Source organism: Cyprinodon variegatus, unplaced genomic scaffold (genome assembly GCF_000732505.1).
Source record: "Cyprinodon variegatus isolate N-32 unplaced genomic scaffold, C_variegatus-1.0 Scaffold1546, whole genome shotgun sequence".
Lineage (NCBI taxonomy): Eukaryota > Metazoa > Chordata > Actinopteri > Cyprinodontiformes > Cyprinodontidae > Cyprinodon > Cyprinodon variegatus.
In genome coordinates this window covers 1,623-23,354 of record NW_015151999.1, presented here as the reverse complement: position 1 = coordinate 23,354, position 21,732 = coordinate 1,623, and the positions used below count along the sequence as shown (strand labels likewise).

Genomic DNA, 21,732 nt, shown 5'->3' with positions numbered 1-21,732 from the left:
AAACTACTCAAAGGGGTAACGACAAAACACCATTAAATCCACAGCTATGATAGATGGCTGAAAGAAGTCGACAGCCAGACCTCTGTGAAGGAGCGAACATTTGACAGGACATGTCATCGAAAAATGTATTTATGTGCAAGATCCCTTCCATGAAACGTAGCACTAGCTTTTCTTTTTGCAGGCAAATTAGCCGCACTTAGAGTTACTTTTACCTTACTATGATTTCTTCAACCACATTGTGAATTTCTGGCAAGGTTTTGTTTTTTAAACCTCTTCCTTTGGGAAACAAGCTCATTATTTTAACCCAATAAGAGTCCCAGCAGCTCCTAGAGATCTAAGATTCATCTCTTTATCCGTCCAGTTTGGAAGCAGATTCTAGTCATGTTGAAATTTTGCCCAACAAGAGGCAGATGGCTCTGAATAAGAACTACATAGTTGTGCATTGTTGGAAATGCACTGGTGGCACATTTACACCCCATATGAAGGACTGCTTTGGATGCTTTCAGTTTGAAGAAACAAGGAAATAGCCAGATCCCATAGATCTGATGATAGAACTAAAGACTTGCAGCTTGATGCAAACTTATTTAGCATATATGTGATCAGCAAAACCATCAAAAAGCAATACACCTAAGATATATTTTCTAAAAGGATTAATAAATATCCAATAAATTAAAGGCAAACTTAATGATATTGCCTTAAAGAATAAAAAGGGTTGGGGAAGGATGCTTATAGTGAGGTTTTATAAATGCACCATTGTTCATTGTGAAAAAAGCATATTATTTAGCAAAAACTGTATTTGTCAAATAATGCCCAGAAATAGACATAATGTAATTTTTTTATATTAAAATTCTTTATTCTTCAAAATCTTTTGTCAATGTGTTATGCATTTTAAAATATTGTGGTGAGCATTTATTATATGATAATAAATATCTAGTCAGGATAACAAATCATATAAAAAATACATTTGGGTGAATTGTGGGATTTATTTTTAATATCTTTATTTTTCTTTCAACTAAGCATTGGTTACTGCAGTATGTTTAGTGATATAAATCACACTTCTTTATGTAACTGCAGTCCTTAAGCCTAGAATAAATTATTGTTTTTAATCAAAGAATCTTTTGAATCAAAGATTTTATCGTTACCGCATGGTAACATGGTCAAAATATTGTAATAAGATTTTAAGGCTATATCGCCCAGCCGTTTTGAAAAACAAGTATAAAATGCTGACATAATTCTGAGTATTTTTATTTGTTAAGTATTGGACTCCAAAATGCATTCAGCCGAATGTAGATAAAGAGAACAATGTGACAATTTTCCTATTTCCTGAAGCAAACTGGATATATTTTAGAAACATTTAGGGATGTAGATATTGAGCATAACCTTTTGACGGATTAATTAGATCATAATGCTGATATACCAGTGTTACAGTAATTTCTTTATCTTAAATTAAAGTAGTGTTATCTTGACTTTAATTTCTCATAACTGTTTTGTTTTCTCAGTTTTTTTTTTTTTTTTTTACATTTTTCTCAGAAATAAATGCTTGTTTTGATAAAACAACTGTTTTAATCCTTCTTGTATCGAGATATAAACACTTCTAGCTTTTTTTTCCGATTACTTTAATGTATGTTGAAATTATTCTCTCTAGGATTGAAACAACTAATCGGATTAATCCTGATTAATCGATTATTGAAATAAGTCAACTAATTTAGTAATGGATTAATCGTTAACTGGAGTATAGAGACTGTAAAACATGCCTTTAGCTGACAGAGTAACCTACTTAGAGCCATAATTATACCAAGATTGTAAAAAACTATATAAACATTTTGCATTTAAGATAAAAAAAAAGTTTTTATTCATCAATATGCTCAATCCAGAAGTTTTAGTTTCACCTGGCTTAATTTCATTAAGTCTTCTTTAAGGAACCTTTGGCTAACCGAATATTAATGATCTTATTAATGGAAAAAATAATTGATAAATTTGCTAAATAATTGTTAGTTGCAGCCCTAATTCTCACCTGAGCTTGGTTAACTTCAAGCTTTATCTGGTTATAATGAGACACCTGTATCACAAGCTTCTGATTTTAAGGTTAACATTTATATCATATATCTAGGTCACCTTCAGCTTAATTAATCTTGAAACATTTTACCACATTTTCAGGAATAGTATTATCTGTAGCTTTTGATCTAGATAGGATATCATCAATATTTCAAGAAGATAAATTTAAATAGTTTCATTATCTCCTCTTACTGAGATAAAAAAGACCTAAAACATGTTTTTACCATTCAATTTATATGTCATCTTATAATAGCACAATCTGGGGTTTAATTCACTTTAATAACTGTTTAGTTATTCATCTTGATCTCATATCTGGAGTTAGTTTTCACAGCTCAACAGCTTCATTATCTTAACAGCTCAGGGGGAACTTTCAGTACTTCTTCAATTAAGAAAGCAATACGGTCTAGAATGAAACAGGCATAGTTAATGATTTCAGAATAATTAACCCCTAAGCTTGATTTATTTAGCTGATCCTTTGACATTCTTATTTTGAAATCCTGGGATTTCAACCTTGACTAAGTGACAATGAGTCTCTCTTGACTCATAGGACCATGTGTACCTCTAACTATAAGAAACCAACCAATAGCAAATTCTTTAAAACATGAATATTAACATTATTGACTGATAATCCGGTCAGGTGTTGGTTAGAGTTTGTATTTTCTGACTAAACATGAATCTTATGAACCTGTCATCAAATTTTTAATTACATTTTGTGATTGAACTTTGATGTTGGCCGATCTACTTCATGAGTTTTGCAAGATGCTTGTGGAGGATGAGATTTAAAACGGGAGGAACAGGAAGAAGTCATTTTCAAAAGAAACCCGTTTGAACCGCTCATTGACGGGGAAGTGCTGCTGCACTATGTTGAGTAGCTATGGCAGATAACAAGAGCGGTGGAAATAATTGTTTTGCTGTGTCTCCTAAAATTACCCTAAAAGGCTTTTTCAAGCCCTTAGCGAACTTCATTTCAGCTGTTCTTACATAACGATACATCCTGAGGGTAGGAATGATAGAATTACATGTTTAAACTGATGAGGACGGAGCACACGTCTGGTCTGGTAGAAATCTAATTCATTATGGCCTAAAGACAAGTATCGTTTACAGATATTTCCTTCGACCTACACTGAAATCATTGCACTTGCTAATACATATGCTTTGCATGTACGAGATGAAAGCTCTCGCATATAAACACGGCTGCCTTGTTAATTCAGGTCTAAATTTAACAAGGTGTCTGGGGAGCTGCGCTGGGAAGCAGAGAGCAGCTGAACATGATGGTGCATTATGGAGATAACTAACCTGCTGTCTGATTATGCTCTCCATCACTTTATCTCGTAAAATTTAGGTTTCGAAGTGAGAAAACTCCCGCTTCTCCTGCCCCACAAGAGGGCTTTTTGCTTTTTTTTTTTTTTTTAGAGAGAATCAACATACTGAGCTGTGGGGGGATTTTGTTTTCAGAGAGCGTGTTCTTAATTACCATCAAGAAAAAAAAAAGCAAAATGAAAACAGCAATCTAATTAAACCAAGGACAAACTACTGATGAGAGGATTTATGGTGTGAAAAAGGAGACAAACTGAAAGGTAAAAATCAACTTTGGTACATCTCAGTTTATCAAAAAGAATAATCCGATGCAGGAAGTCACTGTATGGTGGTAGGTGGTGCGTCTTAACGGTGTATAAAAAGAATAAAACCCAATTTTAACCAAACAATTAGTTCAACAATGCCTCAGAAGACGTCAGCATGATCCTTTTACACATCCACCATCCAAATGTGGGATTATTTTCCAGCTTCAAGAAGAAATGTCCAACTTCACTCCCCAAGTGTCTGTTTTCTTTAAGAATGGCCTCTTTTTCAAACCACCCAATTCAAAAGAGAGTTTCATTGTCAGGTTTGTTCTAGAACTTTACTCTCAGGAGGTAACCTCGGTAATAACTAAATCTGTGGTGAAGCAGAGACGTTTTTAAAGCGTGCAGCTCACTGGTTATGGAGACAGGAGCTGGACACTGTCTGGCCCCTTTTCCCACAGAATGGGACCACCATGTAGGACTGCAACTTCATAGACATTGTCCCAGTACTCATTAAAGAATTCAACTGTCCAGATCTCCAAAGTGGAAATAAGAGAATACAACTTGTACCACATTGTTTGATTCTTTGTGAACCATGATGACACTAGGAAAAGTCTAATGCAACAATTTTCACATGAGCATATATTTAGCCAGGAGTTGATGCTTATAATCTAAAGTCAGGGTTTTCTCTTCTTACGCCCTCTAATGAACTGGCTGTTACTTTCATTTGAAATTAGAACCTTAAAACGAAGCACAGACATCAACAATGTAAACAACTTCTTTTCTGCTAGTTTCTTAGGGAGGGAGCTACTCTTGTACACGCACACATGCAGCTGTAAAAACATAGAGCCTGCATGTTAAAAATGCCAAAAAATGAAATCCTGTTTACTTTTAACCCTAAATAATGAATTAGCTGAGTTGAGATGGTAATAAATTAGGGTACCACTTACAGTGAAGCCAGCCAATAGGTTTGGAGAAGGATCTGCATTTTCTTTCTCTAAAATGACGATGTGTCCGAAGGTAGGGTTTTGTCCTGTAACGGGTTGCTGATTGAGCCTACACTCTATCCATACAATTTGTTATCAACAGTAGCAAGATACTTCACCTTCATTGCCTGCTGTTGGTGGGCAGAGGGCAACTGGTTTCACCAACAAGGGTAAGCACCCCCCTCCTCAGACATCTTATGCAAAACATTACCTATTGTCATTCGTGCAATATTCTACTCTTTCACTGTGCAATAATACATGCCAACTACTGTGTAGTCTGTGCAATTTTTTCTTATTTATAAGGTCGGTATATCTCTGCAGTACAAGTGCTATAATTGAAGTAAAGTACAATAAAGTTGAGTCTAAGCCAAAGTCTAACTGTATGGCAACTACTCTCAGTCTGCCCCAGGGCAGCTGTGGCTACAATGTAACTTTTCACTATCAGTGTAAAATGCTTTGGATTCCTTGGACATAATAAAGTACTATATGAATAAAGGGCATTTACAGTTAACATAGAGGAAATGCTGCCATTTAGGGCAATTTTATGTGGGCTTTGATTTCCAAACATCTTCTGCTCCTTGTTTACAGGAAAACCTAGTTGGGGAGGAAAGAAAAAAACAACTGTTGAAAGGACGGCATAAGTTATCCTGTCCAAAATTTGCCATAAGTGCTCTACCCAGATGAGATCAGAGATCAAAGTAGTAGTTTTTATCTGACATGAAAAACTCTGTGGTAAAAGTAAATAAATAAAAAATACCACCGCTTGTTACCTGGAATACAATGGTTGTGGTATCATGCTGTGGGAAGGCTTTCTTGCAAAAGCGATAATGATGTTGCTCAGAGGGGATAAGCAGGTGTGTTAAGCAAAAAAAATAAATAAAACCTGTTGGTAGTAAGAGACCTAACCCTTAAGGGCAGATTAGACTTCTGCAACCGCACACATCAAATGTCGCTTGGGTCTGGTCGCGAACCAGTTTTGCTGGTATGCTTCTGCATCGTCGGTCTGGAATTTCTAGGGACGCACAGCAGTTTCCAGCCAAACCACTAGGGGGAGCCTAGCGCTTTGGCTGGAACTCGCAAACTCGCTAGAACTCGCGAACTTTGGCGAATGGTCACAAGAACTTCGACGGTGTCGGCGGGAGTGTTTATTTTCCCAAACAACAATGGCACATCTGCAAGATGTCACGGTCACAGAGATGGATCTAGAGTTGCTAGACATTGAAGAGGAACAGGTTCTGTTAATGGAGTTGGCAAAAAGACAGATTAACCTTTCATCGTAATTGTCCATTGTAGTTGTTCCTCAGTTTTTAAAAATCGCACAACCCACACCGAATCGAGAAGGACGACTACACCTACAGCCGTAAAGGCATACCAAGGACAAATAACAGCTGCTTTTTGTCCACGCACTTCCGCTTGAAGTCTGTGCTGGTTTGCAAGCGTCCAAAGCGAAGTCAGGATTTTTTTTAAGGGTGCTCGATGACTGTTGCAGAAGCTCCTGCACAGAGACAGATTTGACGGTTGCAAAGGCTATCCATCAGAAGCATAAATTGGCCTTTAGTGGTGGTAAAATGGCCTAGTCAAAGTCCAGACCTATATCTAATTGAGAGTCAGTAGCAGAACTTGAAAATTGCTGTTAAAATTACAATTTTCAGAGACTATAAGGGCAACAAGAGGATAAAGTTGCTCCAGAATGGTTTGTTTGGGTAACTGCAATCGAAATCTGCTTAAAGAATGCATTGAAAACAAAAGTTTTCCAAACCAGTCTATACATTTGTATTGTATGTACTTCATATCATCACATAAAATTCAAACATATAAACATGTTAGTTTCAATTAGATATAATGTGGGAACAGTTAAATAGGTTTTAATACAAAATTTCTATGATCTTTAAAGGAATTGTTGACTTTGTATTTGAAACAAATCTTTGTGGTGATGTTTAAGGCTGGGAAATTAATGTTTGAGCTAATAATGTGCTCTTTTTTTAAACCTTAAAGAAAATTAGAATCCCTTGAGGTGCTAATTAGCAAATCAATGCTAATGAATGTTTGGTCTGTTGGTTTACCTTACAGTCTATTACCGAACACTAATTCTTCATGTTTGTGTGTGTTTTACTTGATTTTAGAGAGTCCCTGTATGTTTGCATGCAAGATAATCATCAGTCTTCACATTTTCAGCACTTTCTTATAGGGAGGGAAATGTGCTGTTATGAAACACATAGCTGATATTTTTGCTATCAGATGAGGAAGAGTCACAGGTGATCTGTGAGATCAGGCAGGGTGAGATCATATCAATTTATGTTTGAGTTGCAAATGTCTATCAGGAGAAAAAGCAAAACTTTCCGAGGTGGTTAAACAGTTGTCAAACAGGTTGTTCCTATGGTACACTGGTTTATAATACTTCCTCCTTTAAGAGCAGATCCTTTTACAATGTACAGAAATAAACTAAAGCTGATCTGCTTTTTTGGTGTCCGTTTTTTAAAACTTCCTAAATCCTCAAAATAATTATTAAAACTTCCTTTTAAGTTGAGTTTTGGTAAATCAGTTCCTTCGTATTGAATCAGATGCCTTGTCTAAAGTCTTTTATTTTCTCACTCTCATTGTTTCCACAGGCTGCTGTCCTGTTCCTGATATTTAAGCTTAAAGTTTCACTTTCAACTCACTGGTTTATCTTATTGAAACCACAATCCAAAAAAACATCTCTTGAGTAAGCACAGGACTGCACTGTTATGTAAGGTCCTTCCCATTTCATGGGGATGTAAATTTAACAGTTGTCCAGCAAACAGCAGAGGCAAAGTAAGCATTTAAAGAAGCTGGCTACTCACAGAGTGCTAGATTATAGTAAAGTTTCATTGAAGGAAAAATTGTGCAGAGACAACGGATCTTCTAGAGGATTAGCCAATATTTTTGGCAGGTAGCATATTTAAATGCATAAAATATAAATGCATAGTTTGCATCCTGATTAATAAGTGCATTCAGCAGCCAATCCATTGAGATCATGTAAGGGACATGCATTCCCACTCCCTCCATCTGCTCTCCAACTGTGAATGTTTTGTTTGATTTCTTTATGTTTATCTTATGTTTAAACTGAGACTCGATACCACTGTGCCATTTTCACATGTAAATAGAGGAAGAAAAATATCACTTCTAAAAATATCGGCAGCACAATTCCGGGATCGGGTAGACTGATGTCAAGATGTCGGCATCGGTCTTAAAAAACTGTATCAGTCGCTTTAACCAGCGGAAACCGCATAATGACATTTTGTTTGCTTTAGGACAAGACCGAGGGCCTGACTTAGCTTTGATGGCCTCGTCTTAAACTTTTACTAATATCTTTAAAATCATGTTGCAAACTAAATGTATTGCAGTATAAAGCAACGAAGCCCCAACTTTTTATTTTTAGACTTGCAGAAAGTAGGGTATGAGTATTGGTAGCGATGTGATACAATATGCATTGCGATACTCGGGTCAGGATACCATATTTTTTTACAAATTGCAATATCAAGATATATTGTGAGATATATTGTGTTAGAAGATATTCATCGTTGAGTTATTTAGGTAGCCATGTTGTTTGAGTCATTCTGCAAGGCCCCATCTACTGGGGCGGGGGTGCAGAAGTAGTGTTTTAGGGAAAAACGTATTTAAAAAACAAAAAACAAGTCATGATATATTGCCAAATCGATTCCACTAGCAGAGAACCAACAAGCCCACTACAAAAACAACATAGGCTTCTTGAAACCCTCAGCAAAGTCTTCCAGAACTAAATTAAACCAATATATCAAATTTTCAATGTTACTAACTGACAGAGATGAACATTTCCCTGCCAAATGTACACAAGTTTGAAACAAAAAAAATGCTAAATGGTTTTTGAAGCTAAAAAGCAGCACATATGGATTTAATGAGCCTTTTTTTCCAGCATGAAATGAACTGAAACAAGGTATAGAAAATAACCCTCATTCTGCTGTATGTCACTGCTGTATGTCCAACACCTTTTCAGACGTACAATGTCATCCATATTCTCTGCAAATCTCCATCTCACTTGTTCTAATTTGACACGAGCCAAGTACTCCCACCTGACATCTGCTCCCCACCACCAGAGTGTGTGTGCTGAATGTCTGTGCAAGCCAGTAATTGTCTAGAACCAGCGCTCTGTGTGTGTGTGTGCAGGAGGATATAAATAGATGAACAGCAGGGGGGTTATAAGGAGTGGAGAAAGCTGAAAAATGAACCAGCACAGTTACAGTATGAGTGGCAGACAAACACTGAAAACCCTGCTGTGAAACATGGAAGTGGCAGCACCATAATGTGGGATGTTTTGTCATGGGAGTCTGGATAAAAGCTCCTTCTTACCCCTAAGCTGGACCTGAGCTTCATAGTTGCCGCTGATGATAGAGTCGGTGCTCGGCGTTCGACAAATATAGACACCGGCGTCTCGCGCCTTCACCTCGCCGATCTTCAGCTCCGCCACATTGTCCTCGAGCCGCTGTACAGAGATGTCGCCGGAAGCGATGCGCTTGCTGAAGGAAGCATCCGAGAAAGCTGAATCAAAAGTGGAGATCATCTTAACCGTTGCACCGCCTGCCTCCCTGGACACCTCCCACTCGAAATCCTGCAGGGTAAAGAGGAATGGTGGAGAATTTCAGTCATCATCAAATTAAACTGGCTCAAAATTTGATTTTATTTATATTTATATCACTGTGTTTGAGTGGATCACATCATCAGCACCCGTTCAGCGCTTACCTGCTCACTAGGTCCTCCATAGTCCCTGACGTCACACCTTATAGAAACCGGCTGACCTTCAACTCTGGTTAACGGACCTGGAGACACAGTCACCACACGTGCCGCGCCCCCACCTGAAGGACAGACAAAATAACTCTTATTTCAGGAGAAAGGCTTGTTTGGACTTTATACCCAGGCTATGATGTCATACTTCCAATGTATTAATAGCAACAGTAGAAACTGATATATTTTGGGGGGTTTATGAGAACAAAAAATGGGGAGCTGAAGAAAAAAGGTACCCGAAAATAAAAATCTGTCAAAACAATTGCCTGTTTTAGTGTCAACCCAGTTGCCCTTTGTCAACATGAAACATGAGGGAGGAAATTTTTGATTAATCCGATTTGGTAGGAAAAATATTCTAGATTAGATTAATTAGGGCATATCGCCCAGCCCTGATCTTTGTTTAATCAATCAGTCAGACTGTGGTTTGCTACACGTCAAACTCTGAGGTACGCAGATGATGTTTTCATACTATAAATCTGTTTCAACATGTACAACAGAAACCAAGACTCACATTCAGGGCTTGTTGTGACTTGAGGTGAATACTGTCAAGGACTTTCATAATGATATGATTCAGGAATCTGCCAAACCCAAAGCACAATCTGTATGCAGACTTTGGTGCAGCCTTAGTCATCACTTGTTTTTTTGCTACTCTCCTTCTAAAGAGACACACCTTGTCATTTTTTAAGGGAACATTGATTACTGGATCTCTAGGCTTTCTAAAGGTCTTTCAAAGGCTTTATTTCAACACTAGTGGTTATTCTACACTCTTGCTTCAAAGTAGAAACAAACTACAGGTGGTTTTTCACAATAATGTACATTTGCACAGTATTGTGTTTTTCAAAAATTCAATTGCCTACTTTATTGGGGACACAATGCCAGGACCTTGTTGAACCGTCTCAGTTCCCAACAGGGTGTAAAAACAATACCTCGGACATCTTAATCCAAGCTGACCACAACACCCGGAACACACCTTTGACACATCAGAGGCAAGACCTTATCATACAGAGATGGCCGCATCATATAGTAGCTAGAAATTTGGTGGTTTGGCATCCAGGATGCAAATCTCCTGTTCCACCATAAATCAAATATGCACTATTGGAGATCTAGTGAAGCCACAGACCGCTGAACCGGTTGCCATGCTCAAGAAACCAGATGAAAATGATTCAAGCTTTGTAAATGGCATATTTTTGTGCTAGAAGGGCCGATCAGAAGATGTAGTCATGAAGATCTGGTCAGCATCAATAACCAAGCTGGGATGTAGGGTTGGACATTATTTGAATTTGAATGATTCCCGCTCCTTTCGATTCTCGATTCCGACTCTTTTAAGAAAAAGAATCATAAAGGTTTACATGTCCTTAATCAGCTGGCTAACCAGAGTTTTGTCTGAATGAAATGGTCTAAACTTCTCAATGAAATGTAATTCCTTGAACATCTTACTTGTGTAACTGTAGCCGACTGGTCATTTCTTTTTTAACTTTATAGATGGGATGAAATATTTATTTGAAAGTCCTCTCCTGTCCTTAATTACCATCATTACTAGAGTCTGGAGATATTCAGTACCATTGAATAAAAAGAAAGCCATTTCTTAAAAGGAAAAACCCTCTTTCACCAGTTTTGGCTTTTTTGCCAATACCAAATCTGGAAGTGTAACATCACTTTGGGAGATTACCTAGCCAACATGGCCGGACCACAAACAGAAATTATTGGCGATAGCAACCAAAAATACTAGAGAACCTTCTACAAGCGAGCATTTTTTCGATGGATGATTAACAGAATTCTGTCAACGAACAGGTCTAGCAACTGCTGACCCATATGTTTGCCCCTGACAATCTCGCCAGATGAGGAACATTTTTAGGCTTTTTTTTCTAAACAACTCAAAGAACACACTATTCAGAGCAATGGATTACTTAACATCTCTGTGTGATTGCAGATAGCAGCAAAATCAAAACCAACATCCAACTCTTTAGCTCCTGTCAGAGCCGATTATCCGGTGTGATGTCACTGGTTTCGGGGCTGCAACCGAAGCATTCGGTTGCCAAGATGATTGCTATAGCTCGTTCCTGGATTTGCTTGAATAACGTAAAAAAAAAAAAAAATGTTGCCATTGGGTAATAATAACCGTACAGTCCTCCTTATGAAAAGAGAAGGCTCCATTCTTCAAATGACTTAAACTTTCATCCAATCTGTAAGCCGCACTTTGAAATACTGCTTCACAAGTAGATGGTAGGCAGTTTCTATTTCCTGTCAGTGGACTGGGCATTGAAGCTAGGAATCGAAATTAAAAATTTGAACCATTCCGGGAAAAATCGAAAGGTAAGAACTGGTCACGATCAATCATCGATGCCCAACCCTAATGTGACATTGGATTTTAAAGATGTTCTGTTGATACTAAAGCCTCCAAAGTGCACAAGTTAATTTAAAATTCTATATTGTTTGTCTGACCATACCATGTGAAACAGGGATGGGAAATTCCAGTTCCTGGGGGCAGTATCCTTTAACTTTTAGATTCATCCTTGGTTCAACAAACCTCAATCAACTGGCTGAGTTATCTGCTCAGTATGCAGTCAGTTCCTCCAGAGTTCTCTGAATCATCTATTTACTTGATTCAGGTATGTTGAACCAAAGGCACATGTAAAAGTTGCAGGATACCGGCCGTCAGAAACTAGAATTGCCTACCCCGGATCTGAAAATTGAACCTGAATTCAAAAAAGCAGGTAACAATTTTGTCCATTTTGGGGGAACCTCAGCTTTCCATTCTTAGCTGACAGAATAGACCCCTTTTGAGGTACTCTGCAACTGTGATTCAAGGCTTCATGCATCTTCGAGATGATTTCAAGGTTCCTTAAGCAACTTCTGTCGCCTCTGTTGTCTTAAATCAGCTTAGACCACCAGATTAGGAACCAAACATTATGCAAATATAAAGTCCCTTCAGTTACCCTCCTTTCCCTTTTTAATGCTTCAAAAATCTTCACCATGTTTAAATGCTCTGTGCTACTGTCATCAGATCGGTCTTATTGGGTTTAAAGCTGAAAATTAAATTAGTTTTGGTTCAGAAAATCCAGATAAAGAGAACTTTAGGTGAGATGGCCCAATACAACTAAGGATTCATCTCCACTGTTTAATGGCAGGGAGCCAGCTGTTATTTCTGTGAGCCTGCAGAGTGTGGGCTTCTTCTGCTGCCAAGGTACCAAGATGCTGTAAAATAAGAAACCTACTGTATGCTGGAGGAGTCCCATAGCTGAATTCATCTTTAACTTGTAACTCTTCAGCTACTGAACCTTAACATGTGGGTTTCTGAGGAAGCAGCCTGCCTACAGAGTGATTCACTGGGAAGGAAGCAAATCTCGTTATAGTTGGTAGGCTGTGATTTTAAACAATAACTAAAACCTTTCCAGTGACCCGCTTTTTAATATGGAGGGAGAGAAAATGTGTTCTTCTTAATAAACCTGCAAATCTGGACATATGGATGTTTACCATCAACTTTTAACTTAAGTACTTTAATGAACCGACTTAACTTGATTCAGTTTTCCAAGATTAAGCATTGATTATTTCTTTTCGATTAAATTGCTGGTGTTAAAAGCATTATTAATGATAATACTATATAAACATTCAAGAGTAAATTAATAACGTCAAACTAGTTTTCAAGAATGAATATTTAGGAATTATGAGAATCAGTTCAGAATTGGATATTTCTTCTTTTAACACAGCCCTACTTCTGTGTGTTGAAGTGAGAAGGAAAACCCTTGAGATCCAACAATCAGTCTGAAACATTTATCTGGGAGACTGTGGCAATTTTTTTAATATAAGGGAATATAAATAGGTTAAAAAGTATATTTTCCATAAATGTATTAGGCAATCCTGGCATGTATTGACTGCAAGATGCTAAAAAAAAAAGCCACCATGCTAGCTGTGAAGCATGGAGGGGGAAGTATTATGGTGCGCTGCAACTGGGCCTGTCAAGCTCATTTAACTTTCTATGGAATCTGCATTATATTAGAGTATTATTGGGGATATTGTAGGGCTGTAAATCACACCTATCATGGCGATTTGATGCAGTATCGATTTCCTGACAATTCGATTATTTTCGATACTCAAGATTACATCATCTTCTTTTTCTTCCAACACGTCTGTCTTGTCTACCTCTTCTTTCACCTCCACTATCTCCGCCATGTCTGTCTTGCCTACTGTTTACGCGACTGTGTGTGTGCAAGCGAAAAGAGGGTAGTGGCTAAAGAAGGCAAGGTAGGAGGGCAAAATAGGTTTAGCGCCACCGCAGCACGGGAGTCAGAATTACGTCCAGGAGCAAATGGATAAAAATATACCGGAGGGAAAAAAAAAAAACTGAATCGATATTCTTGCAGACGTGTCGATGCATCGGATCGTCGGCTGTTGGATCAATGAATCGATACAAAACAATTATTATTTACACCCCTAGGATATTGTTAGACCATAACTGAGCTGGAGTAGAACTGGATCCTCCAATAAGACAACGACCCAAAACCAACCAATAAATCAACTGAGAAAGGATGAGAATTAGGAAACAGGAGGCTATAAACCTATAGATTTAAATATAGTTATTTATTCTACACTTTTTTTTCATCTTTTAATTGTGCTTAAAAAGTTTATATTAAAGATGATAATTGGGCTGCAACTAAACATTATTTTGCAAATCGATAAATCTGTTGTTTATTTTTTCGATTAATAATCGGACAACCAAAGGTTCCTTAAAAAAAAGAGTTTTTTACTAAATTAAACCAGGTGAAACTAAAGTGTTTCCACTTAAGGAGGGAATATGCTGACAGACAAAAAGTTTTTTTTTTATCTTAAATGCAAAATGTTAATATATAATATGTTTTTTTTTACAATTTTGATACAACTGCTGCTTAGGATGTGTTGCTATGTTTTAAAGTCTCTATGTTCCGATCGATTATTAAAATAGTTGAAGATTATGTCAACAATCGATTTATCGTGATTAATCCGATTTATTTTTTCAACCCTAGACCTTTTAATTTCTTTACCTAACATATACAAATTACCTGAAATAGAGCCGCAAAAAGTTTCCAAGCCTTGTTAAAATTCCAGATTCCAGAAGGACTGTCCAGACATTTGTATACCTGATCTTTGCATAAGAAGTAGAGAGGATCCAAATGTGTAAAGATCTCACTGTAAGCATCATCAGAGCTGCAACAATGAAAGACTAAACAACCTAAAGCCACTCTCTACCAGGTTAAAGTCTCCCATGAACCTGCAGGAGAAATTGTTACAATCAAATGAACCCAAACTGCTGGTTTTGGGTCACATTCCTAAAGTTGAGCACAGAAACGGTCTAGCATCAAAAGAACAACCTAAAAACCATCTGGTTGAGAGTAAACAGAGCATCAGAGCAGCACTGACCTTCATGCAAAAACTGTTTGTTCAGTTAGAAGCAAACCAAGGCCTGATAAGCCAGAAAATAGCCATGTATTTAACCCACACACTCTTCCTTCTTTATCTCTACAATTGTTTTTGTATTTTCCATTTTGATAACAGCCGTAAGACCAATGGTTAGGTCAACGATTGATTTTTTTATTTGAAATCATGGGTCAAAGTAAATGTGCATCTATATCTAAGCTCATCCTATGTACCCATTAAAGCTGTCTGCTTCTTCCTAAACCTCATGTTCATCAAGCTCTGTCTTTAAACTGTCCAAACAAAAGCTGCTTGCTCTACTTTAGCGACTCGTACAGCGAACAGCACCGCTGGAGTGACCCCGGGGTCATTAAATAAACATAAACATGGTTGTAAAACCAAACCAACCATAATACAAACACCTGCATTTGAACCATGCACATTACATATCTCTGCAGCTTTTGAAGCAGGAAAAAATATATGATTCCTAACTATTTCTGTGCTCATTTTAACTCAAATTCAATCAATATTAATATTTGTTTTTCTTGCAGATTCTGAAAAATGTGTAAAAAATGCAATAGGATCATGGAAATCTGTTTGTTTACTGCCTGGATCCAGGCCATGAATGACTAAAAAGCTGTGGTGATACACTCAGCTTATTTCAGGAGGGAGATTTTTACCGTCTGGCAGGAACATTTAAGCAGAAGTCTGACCAACAGGCTTCTTCTTTTTCATTTTAATATGACTGCATCCATGATATGCTCGCAATCAAAAAAACAGGAACCCAAAATATAGTGATTTAAAACCACCATGCTGCAGATTTCCGTATCTGACTGACGCATGCATATATAAAGAAAACCGAACCGCTTACGTGTTAGCGACATCTGATCATCTTTCCCCTGAACTAATTTAAGCCAACTTCCCCCCCACGTCTCACACATGCATGCACATTGGCCAACCCCATGTGGCCCTTACTGTAGTGCTCATCAACATATGGCAAGTTCAGCACTCAGGTAGGCCAGGGAACAAGTCCCGGTTTATCCTCTGCAGGGAAAACCGGCTTAATTACAGGAATCAAACTAGTGTGATAAGGACAGTGCTGGTCATACATACACATATAATACTTTTTTTATAATGGAGACTGGCCAAGTTTTAATAAAATTGGTTAATTGGGCCATGTCGTCTTACCCCTATGTGCTGAATCTGCTCTACGTTTATGTTTTGCTGATGACACTGTAATTTCAGTAGATAATGAGTTTATCACCTGACTTGGGTTAATTAAGGTCCAACATGGACGTTACCTTCTCAAATTTTCTTAGTGTGCCCTCAATACCCCCCTCCAGGACTAAAACGACACATGTTTAAGATGTTGTATTTTTAAATTTGGCATCATTTGATGCAACTACTAAAAGAAAAAATGCAATGATTTTGTTTTAAGTTTTGTCTAAGTCGATGATTTAATGAGAAATTCAGCAACTGTTGCAAGCAGTGTGCATTTAAATGCTTAAAGTCAATTTAAAATGAATTATTTTTTTTTATTTCAAATTTTTCTTGATATTTGTTTGAATAAAAAAAAATATTCTTTAATATTCATTTTTCAACTGAGTTTTTATTAGACAACAAAAAACAACTTTACTTGGGTTGTAGTTAACTTTTTCATAATATTCAGTTTGCAAACCCTGGTGGCAGGAAATTGTTTTAAAAGTTTAAAATACTAAATGAAATACCCTTTATTTGAACTCAACTTGTACATGTCAAATAAAAGTGTCATGATTTATACTTTCCAACATATTTTCAACATTTGTGTGCAACTGAACAGGAAAAGAAGCTCAACAAATACTAAAAAAAACATTTTCAATTAGCTTTTTTTTGCTAGAATCACAAAGAAATGTATGTTTAGCCCACTTTAAATGATTTTAAGTCACTAATCATGTACAGCAATTTACCTTTCTGCTTTTACATCAACTAATTCCAATAGCTTACCAGTTTTTGACAAATTTGGTTAATTAAAGCCTTCTGATTTAACCCATATTATGTTGATTGTTTTGTAAATGTGATAAAAAGAAATAAAAAATTGACCTATTATAGTTTTTTGGGTTTTTTTTCTTTAGAAAAATCTTTAAATCAAAGTAATTTAGATTATTTCTCACGGTGCGCCTGATTACTTAACCAAATTTTATTTGGAAATATTGCATTTTTAGGTTATTTTACCATTTCAAAGCACAGCTTAGGTTAAACTTCAATTTATTGTTGATATCAACACGTTTTCAATCTCGTTTAAAATTCGGCTTAATCAGAAAGGGCAAAAAACTGCCAAAAAAGGGTCTTTTTCACTGTGCTTTAGTTGCTGCCGATTACTTTTACCTGCGAAACCTAAAGTGGATACCAGCCGCTAGCAGTAGGTAAGGAGTAGGGAAGTTAAAAATGTAGTCACATAATGGCTTTATTATACATTTAGTGAATGCCGAATTGTCTAGTAAAGTATATTTATCTTAATAATTTTTAAATCGCCCCATTTCTAATAAATTAATAGTGAAAATATCAAGAAATGTTTAAATGTGCAGGTTCCTCAATAGGGATTCCGCATACTATTTAGACTAGTGCAAGCCAAGGGAGTTAATCAGTCATCAGCAATCAAGGAAAAAACAACAAGAGGTGTCTTACCGATGAGGAAAAGACCAAAGGCGAGAGAGAGAAATCTGGGATCCATGTCTGTCTCACTCTGCTGTCCTCTTTTATTCCTTGATTTCCCCGCGTCCTTTGTCCTGCGCTGGGACAAGAGAGACAAATCCTCCCATGGATGGAGGGTCAAAGCCCAATAAAACTCTTGGCGGACAGTCCGCTGCGCCCTGAGCGGAACCGCAGAGCCCTAAAGAAAAAAGGGCGCACACCGGCGGTTCCTAAACCTGAGAAAGAAGGTCCGTGTTAGAGAGCGTTCCCACGGTTTTCCACGCACTGACAAGACTAGGCTGCTTTTAGGACTGTGGGGAGCGAAACAGACATCCACGGGCTGACTAACGCATGAAGGAGGGACAGACTGAGAGAGGGTGGCCGGAAGTTAGGTGGAAAAAGAGGAAGCAGGGAGGTCCCAGGTGGAGGTAGTTGTGACAGTTTTCATGACAAAGCATTTTATTACTCAGAGATCATATGATGAATGCAGCATGAATCATGATTTTGGTTAATCACATTCATCATTTCAACATTCAACATTTTGAAATTATTGAGAAAAGCACAAGAAAACTGGTGGATCTGAAAAAAAAACACACATATAAATTAAAATGATAAATAACTAGAACTTTATTGAATTCACCTTCGGAGAAATTTACCTTTGTATTTAACCCATTCCCTTTGGGGAGCAGTGTGAGGTTAAGGGTCTTGCTCAGGGACCCAGAGTGCAGAGGCATAGGCAGAAATTTTTTATAGGGTGCCCAGGCAATAACCACTGAGGGGCGGCCCAAAGTAGATAGGCATCAGAACGTCAGGGTCAATCTGTTCCAACAGGAAAATTAACAAGCAAAACATCCATATTTTCTAAATAAAGACTAAATATATTTTCTGAAAGCTTTTGCAAACAAATAGATACAGATATTTAAACATAGATAAAAGGTATAGTGGATAAAATTCTTTCAGGGTTAAGTTCTGGGGTGAACATCTTTTCCATTGTCATTACTTACATACTTTTATCAATAATCATTCTTCATCTGCTAATATCTACATAAAGCAAACTTCTCCACTGTGAGATCAATAAAGTCATAAATTGATTATTAAATATTCTTTTATTAAAATATTTATTTATTTATGATATAACCAAAGACTCCTAGAATTCCATTTTCTCTTTTATATATATATAACACAAAATCTAGTTCTGAAAAGAGCCTGAATACTGTAATTATCATCTTTGATAGTAGTATATTGACGTGCATAAAAAAACCACAGTGTTTCTGTTGTCAAGTAATTGTTACTATATGAAAAATGTTAATGTTTTCAACATTTCCCTTGAAAGTATTACTGCTGCCATCGTCTATATCAGAGGGAAGAGAATGGTAGGGGTGGCCACAGGGGTGGCCAATGATTGGCTAAGGGTCATGGCCTCTCCTGGCCCCCCATGTAGTTCCGCCCCTGCAAGAGTGCAGGCTGTGGGGATCAAACACAAGCGCATTGCTCTAACCACTAGGCCAACACTCCCCCCAAATAATAATAAAAGTAAAGTTAAAGATATTAACATTTGCCTTTTGGTAACTTATTTATTAACTTTTTTTGTTGTTGTTGTTACGATTATTTTTGGCAAAACCTCTGATACTGTTAAAACCTTATTTATGTCCTCTGAAATGGTGCTGAATTTGTAAGGATTAATTTTTTTTGCCACTGCTAGATAGTTTTTTGTTTGGGATTATGAATCAATCCCATATCTATACTTTTATGGACAATACTCTATCATGCAAGCCATCAATAATGTCAGTCAACACATATACCTCATGTATTGTGTGCACGCTATGTCACTAACCCTTATCTCAGTAATTTTGCAATCATTGAAGACACGAGTAAATTAGTGAGACAACCGAGGAGTAATCTTTAACATTAATCAAAACAGTTCTTTCATGGTGGGTTAAGGCACGTTCCAGTTGTGCAGATTGATCAAAAATGGCAGTCTTCACCACATTCCACAAAATATTTAAATATAAAAACCCTTTAAAACAGAGCAGCAGAGAGCTTAACACCAGTGAGTCTGGCTTAGAAGCAAAAACCACACAACAAAAAGCAGCCTTTGAAAACCTAATGGCTGTAATACTACAGCCAAGCTGACCAACGTGAGAAGGAGGTGTCAGCCATCCATAACTCTCCCACACTGTACTGAGCTTAATTAAGCGATAAATTGTTAAATTGACATGTTTTATTTTGAATTCAAGAAACCACACTAAACAAGAGTCAGTAGCAGAACAAGTTCATCTTGACTGGATGCAGCACACATTATGAACGTTGCCTATGAATAAGATAAAATTTGTAGAATTGACTGAAGGGAAATACAAATAAACACAAAATTCTTATGTGTTGTGTTAAGTTTAGTCAGTCATGTAGCCTATTTAGCATCACTGCATGCAATATGAACTCATACCCATTTAGATAGCTCCAATAACTTCTCCCTCTAACTGTTGAGCAATGTGTTTTTTTTTTCCTTCTACCTTTTAGTGCTGACTGGAACAGCGGCAACAATTCAATTCCATTCAGTTTATTTATATAGTGCCAATTCACAAGATGTAATTTCAAGGCACTTTAAAACAATACAGTTCATTCAGATCATACAGTTGGATTGGTTCAAAGGTATGTCATTGACTCAACAGCAATCCCTCACACCAAGCAAGCATGCATGCCAGGACAAGGGAGAGGAAACCACCCCTTTGAGAGGAACACTATGAATAGAGGCCCAACTCTATTAAATATAACTGACAGGGATGATAGTAGCGACCTGGCTGCTATTTCTCTGTAGGATGGTTTCACAGCCAAACAGAACTAGAGCATCAAGAGAAAAAGCAGAGAGAGCATAAGTTAGAAGTTAAACTAACAAATACTGCAAAATGAGAGAAAAGAGATAGAGTGAAACAGAATGATGAAAAGTGGTCCCTGTGTCTTCCAGCAGCCTAATCCTATAGCATCATAACTATAGAGATAGTCCAGGATAATATCAGCCACTTTAACTATAAGCTTTATCAAAAAGAAATGTTTTAAGCCTAGTCTTTGGTGCTGACAAGGTGTCTGCCTCCCAAACTAAGTCCGATATAAACAGAGAGCGTAAGGCAGAAGTTTGCATAGCGGGTCCAAATGGTCGAGGGCTCATTGTGAGTTTGTAGATCTTTTTTACAGAATTAGGGAATCATGGAGCTGTTCCTTATGAAAAATTCTAGGTCCTTTAAAATCACCATTACCAGAGAAGCAAAGAGAAATTGCCTGGGAAATAAAATCAGACCATTTTTTGGCACACCTCACAGCTGTCAGATTGCAGTGAGAACAAATATAAAAATCTACTGTACTGAATAGAAAGAGCAAGACTTTCAGTGAATAATAGGAAGGCTGTGCAGAGTATTGGGTAGTTGTTTTTTTTTAAAATATTTTTGAGCTTTTATCTGTGGAACCCCCTCTAGAATCAGCCTTTTGGGGGAAATAAAAAAAAGGAGTAAAGGAATGGATTGATAAACCGTGTACCGAGGGAGTTTGCTTGATCTTACAGAACAGTTTGGGTGGCAACTCTAAAGCAGAATGATAGGTAGACAGTTTTTATTAAAGCCATTCCTTCATGTTCATGTTTAACTAGTTTCACTTTCTTTTGACGTCACAATGTTTTTACAATGTTGACGCCCTCTTGTCCGTCCCAGAGCTGTGGTTAGGCCCATGCTGGGAATTTACATAGAGCTTCTGCCCGGGACATAGTTCATACCTCAGTCAGTCGCTCCGCAGGCGACGAAGGAGGAGAAGTTCAGGATTGTGATCTTTGGGTCAAAGGTCGTTTTTCTTATATATGATGTGTGTTTTGAGTGTTTGGATCTGGTTTCACAGTTTTGTATCTGCTTTTCACACAGCAAATGAAAACAAAGACATTAGAGCTGTATCTGGTTACATTTGGCTCAGTCATCTAGGAGTTCATGCATTCCAAACAATTTATCTATTTATTTTTCCTTTAATGTGTGCAAACTTTACATAGGATATGCAAAACAATCAACTCGATCTAGTAGGTATGTCTGGCAAAGGTTAATGTATCATTGGTAAGATAACACCTGACAGCTTTGACATGATTTGTGCAACGTCAGTCAAAGCAGACTTGGAGTTGCATCGCCATCCTCTGGCTGCAAACATGCTGTGCAACAAAACGGGGTCACCGCTCTCTTTATTAGTTTTATCCTAAAATACATCGTCAGTAATGAGTGTGGACTGCAGCTCAGGGGCTCTTTTAGCAGCACCATTCTTCTTAA

The 21,732-nt window shown here is 37.3% G+C and overlaps 1 protein-coding gene across 1 annotated transcript in view; it reads right to left on the bottom strand.

The window, feature by feature from the left end:
- The window catches only part of ptgfrn (prostaglandin F2 receptor inhibitor), a 95,911-nt gene extending 78,275 nt beyond the window's left edge, over positions 1-17,636 (bottom strand). Inside the window, exons 1-3 of the mRNA XM_015403705.1 lie at positions 17,435-17,636; positions 9,341-9,453; positions 8,951-9,209 (exon numbers count right to left, since the gene is read on the bottom strand). Coding sequence (XP_015259191.1) covers positions 8,951-9,209; positions 9,341-9,453; positions 17,435-17,480 — 418 coding nt within the window. The 5' untranslated portion in view covers positions 17,481-17,636. The remainder of the gene's footprint in view (positions 1-8,950; positions 9,210-9,340; positions 9,454-17,434) is intronic.
- Positions 17,637-21,732: the final 4,096 nt, after the last annotated feature.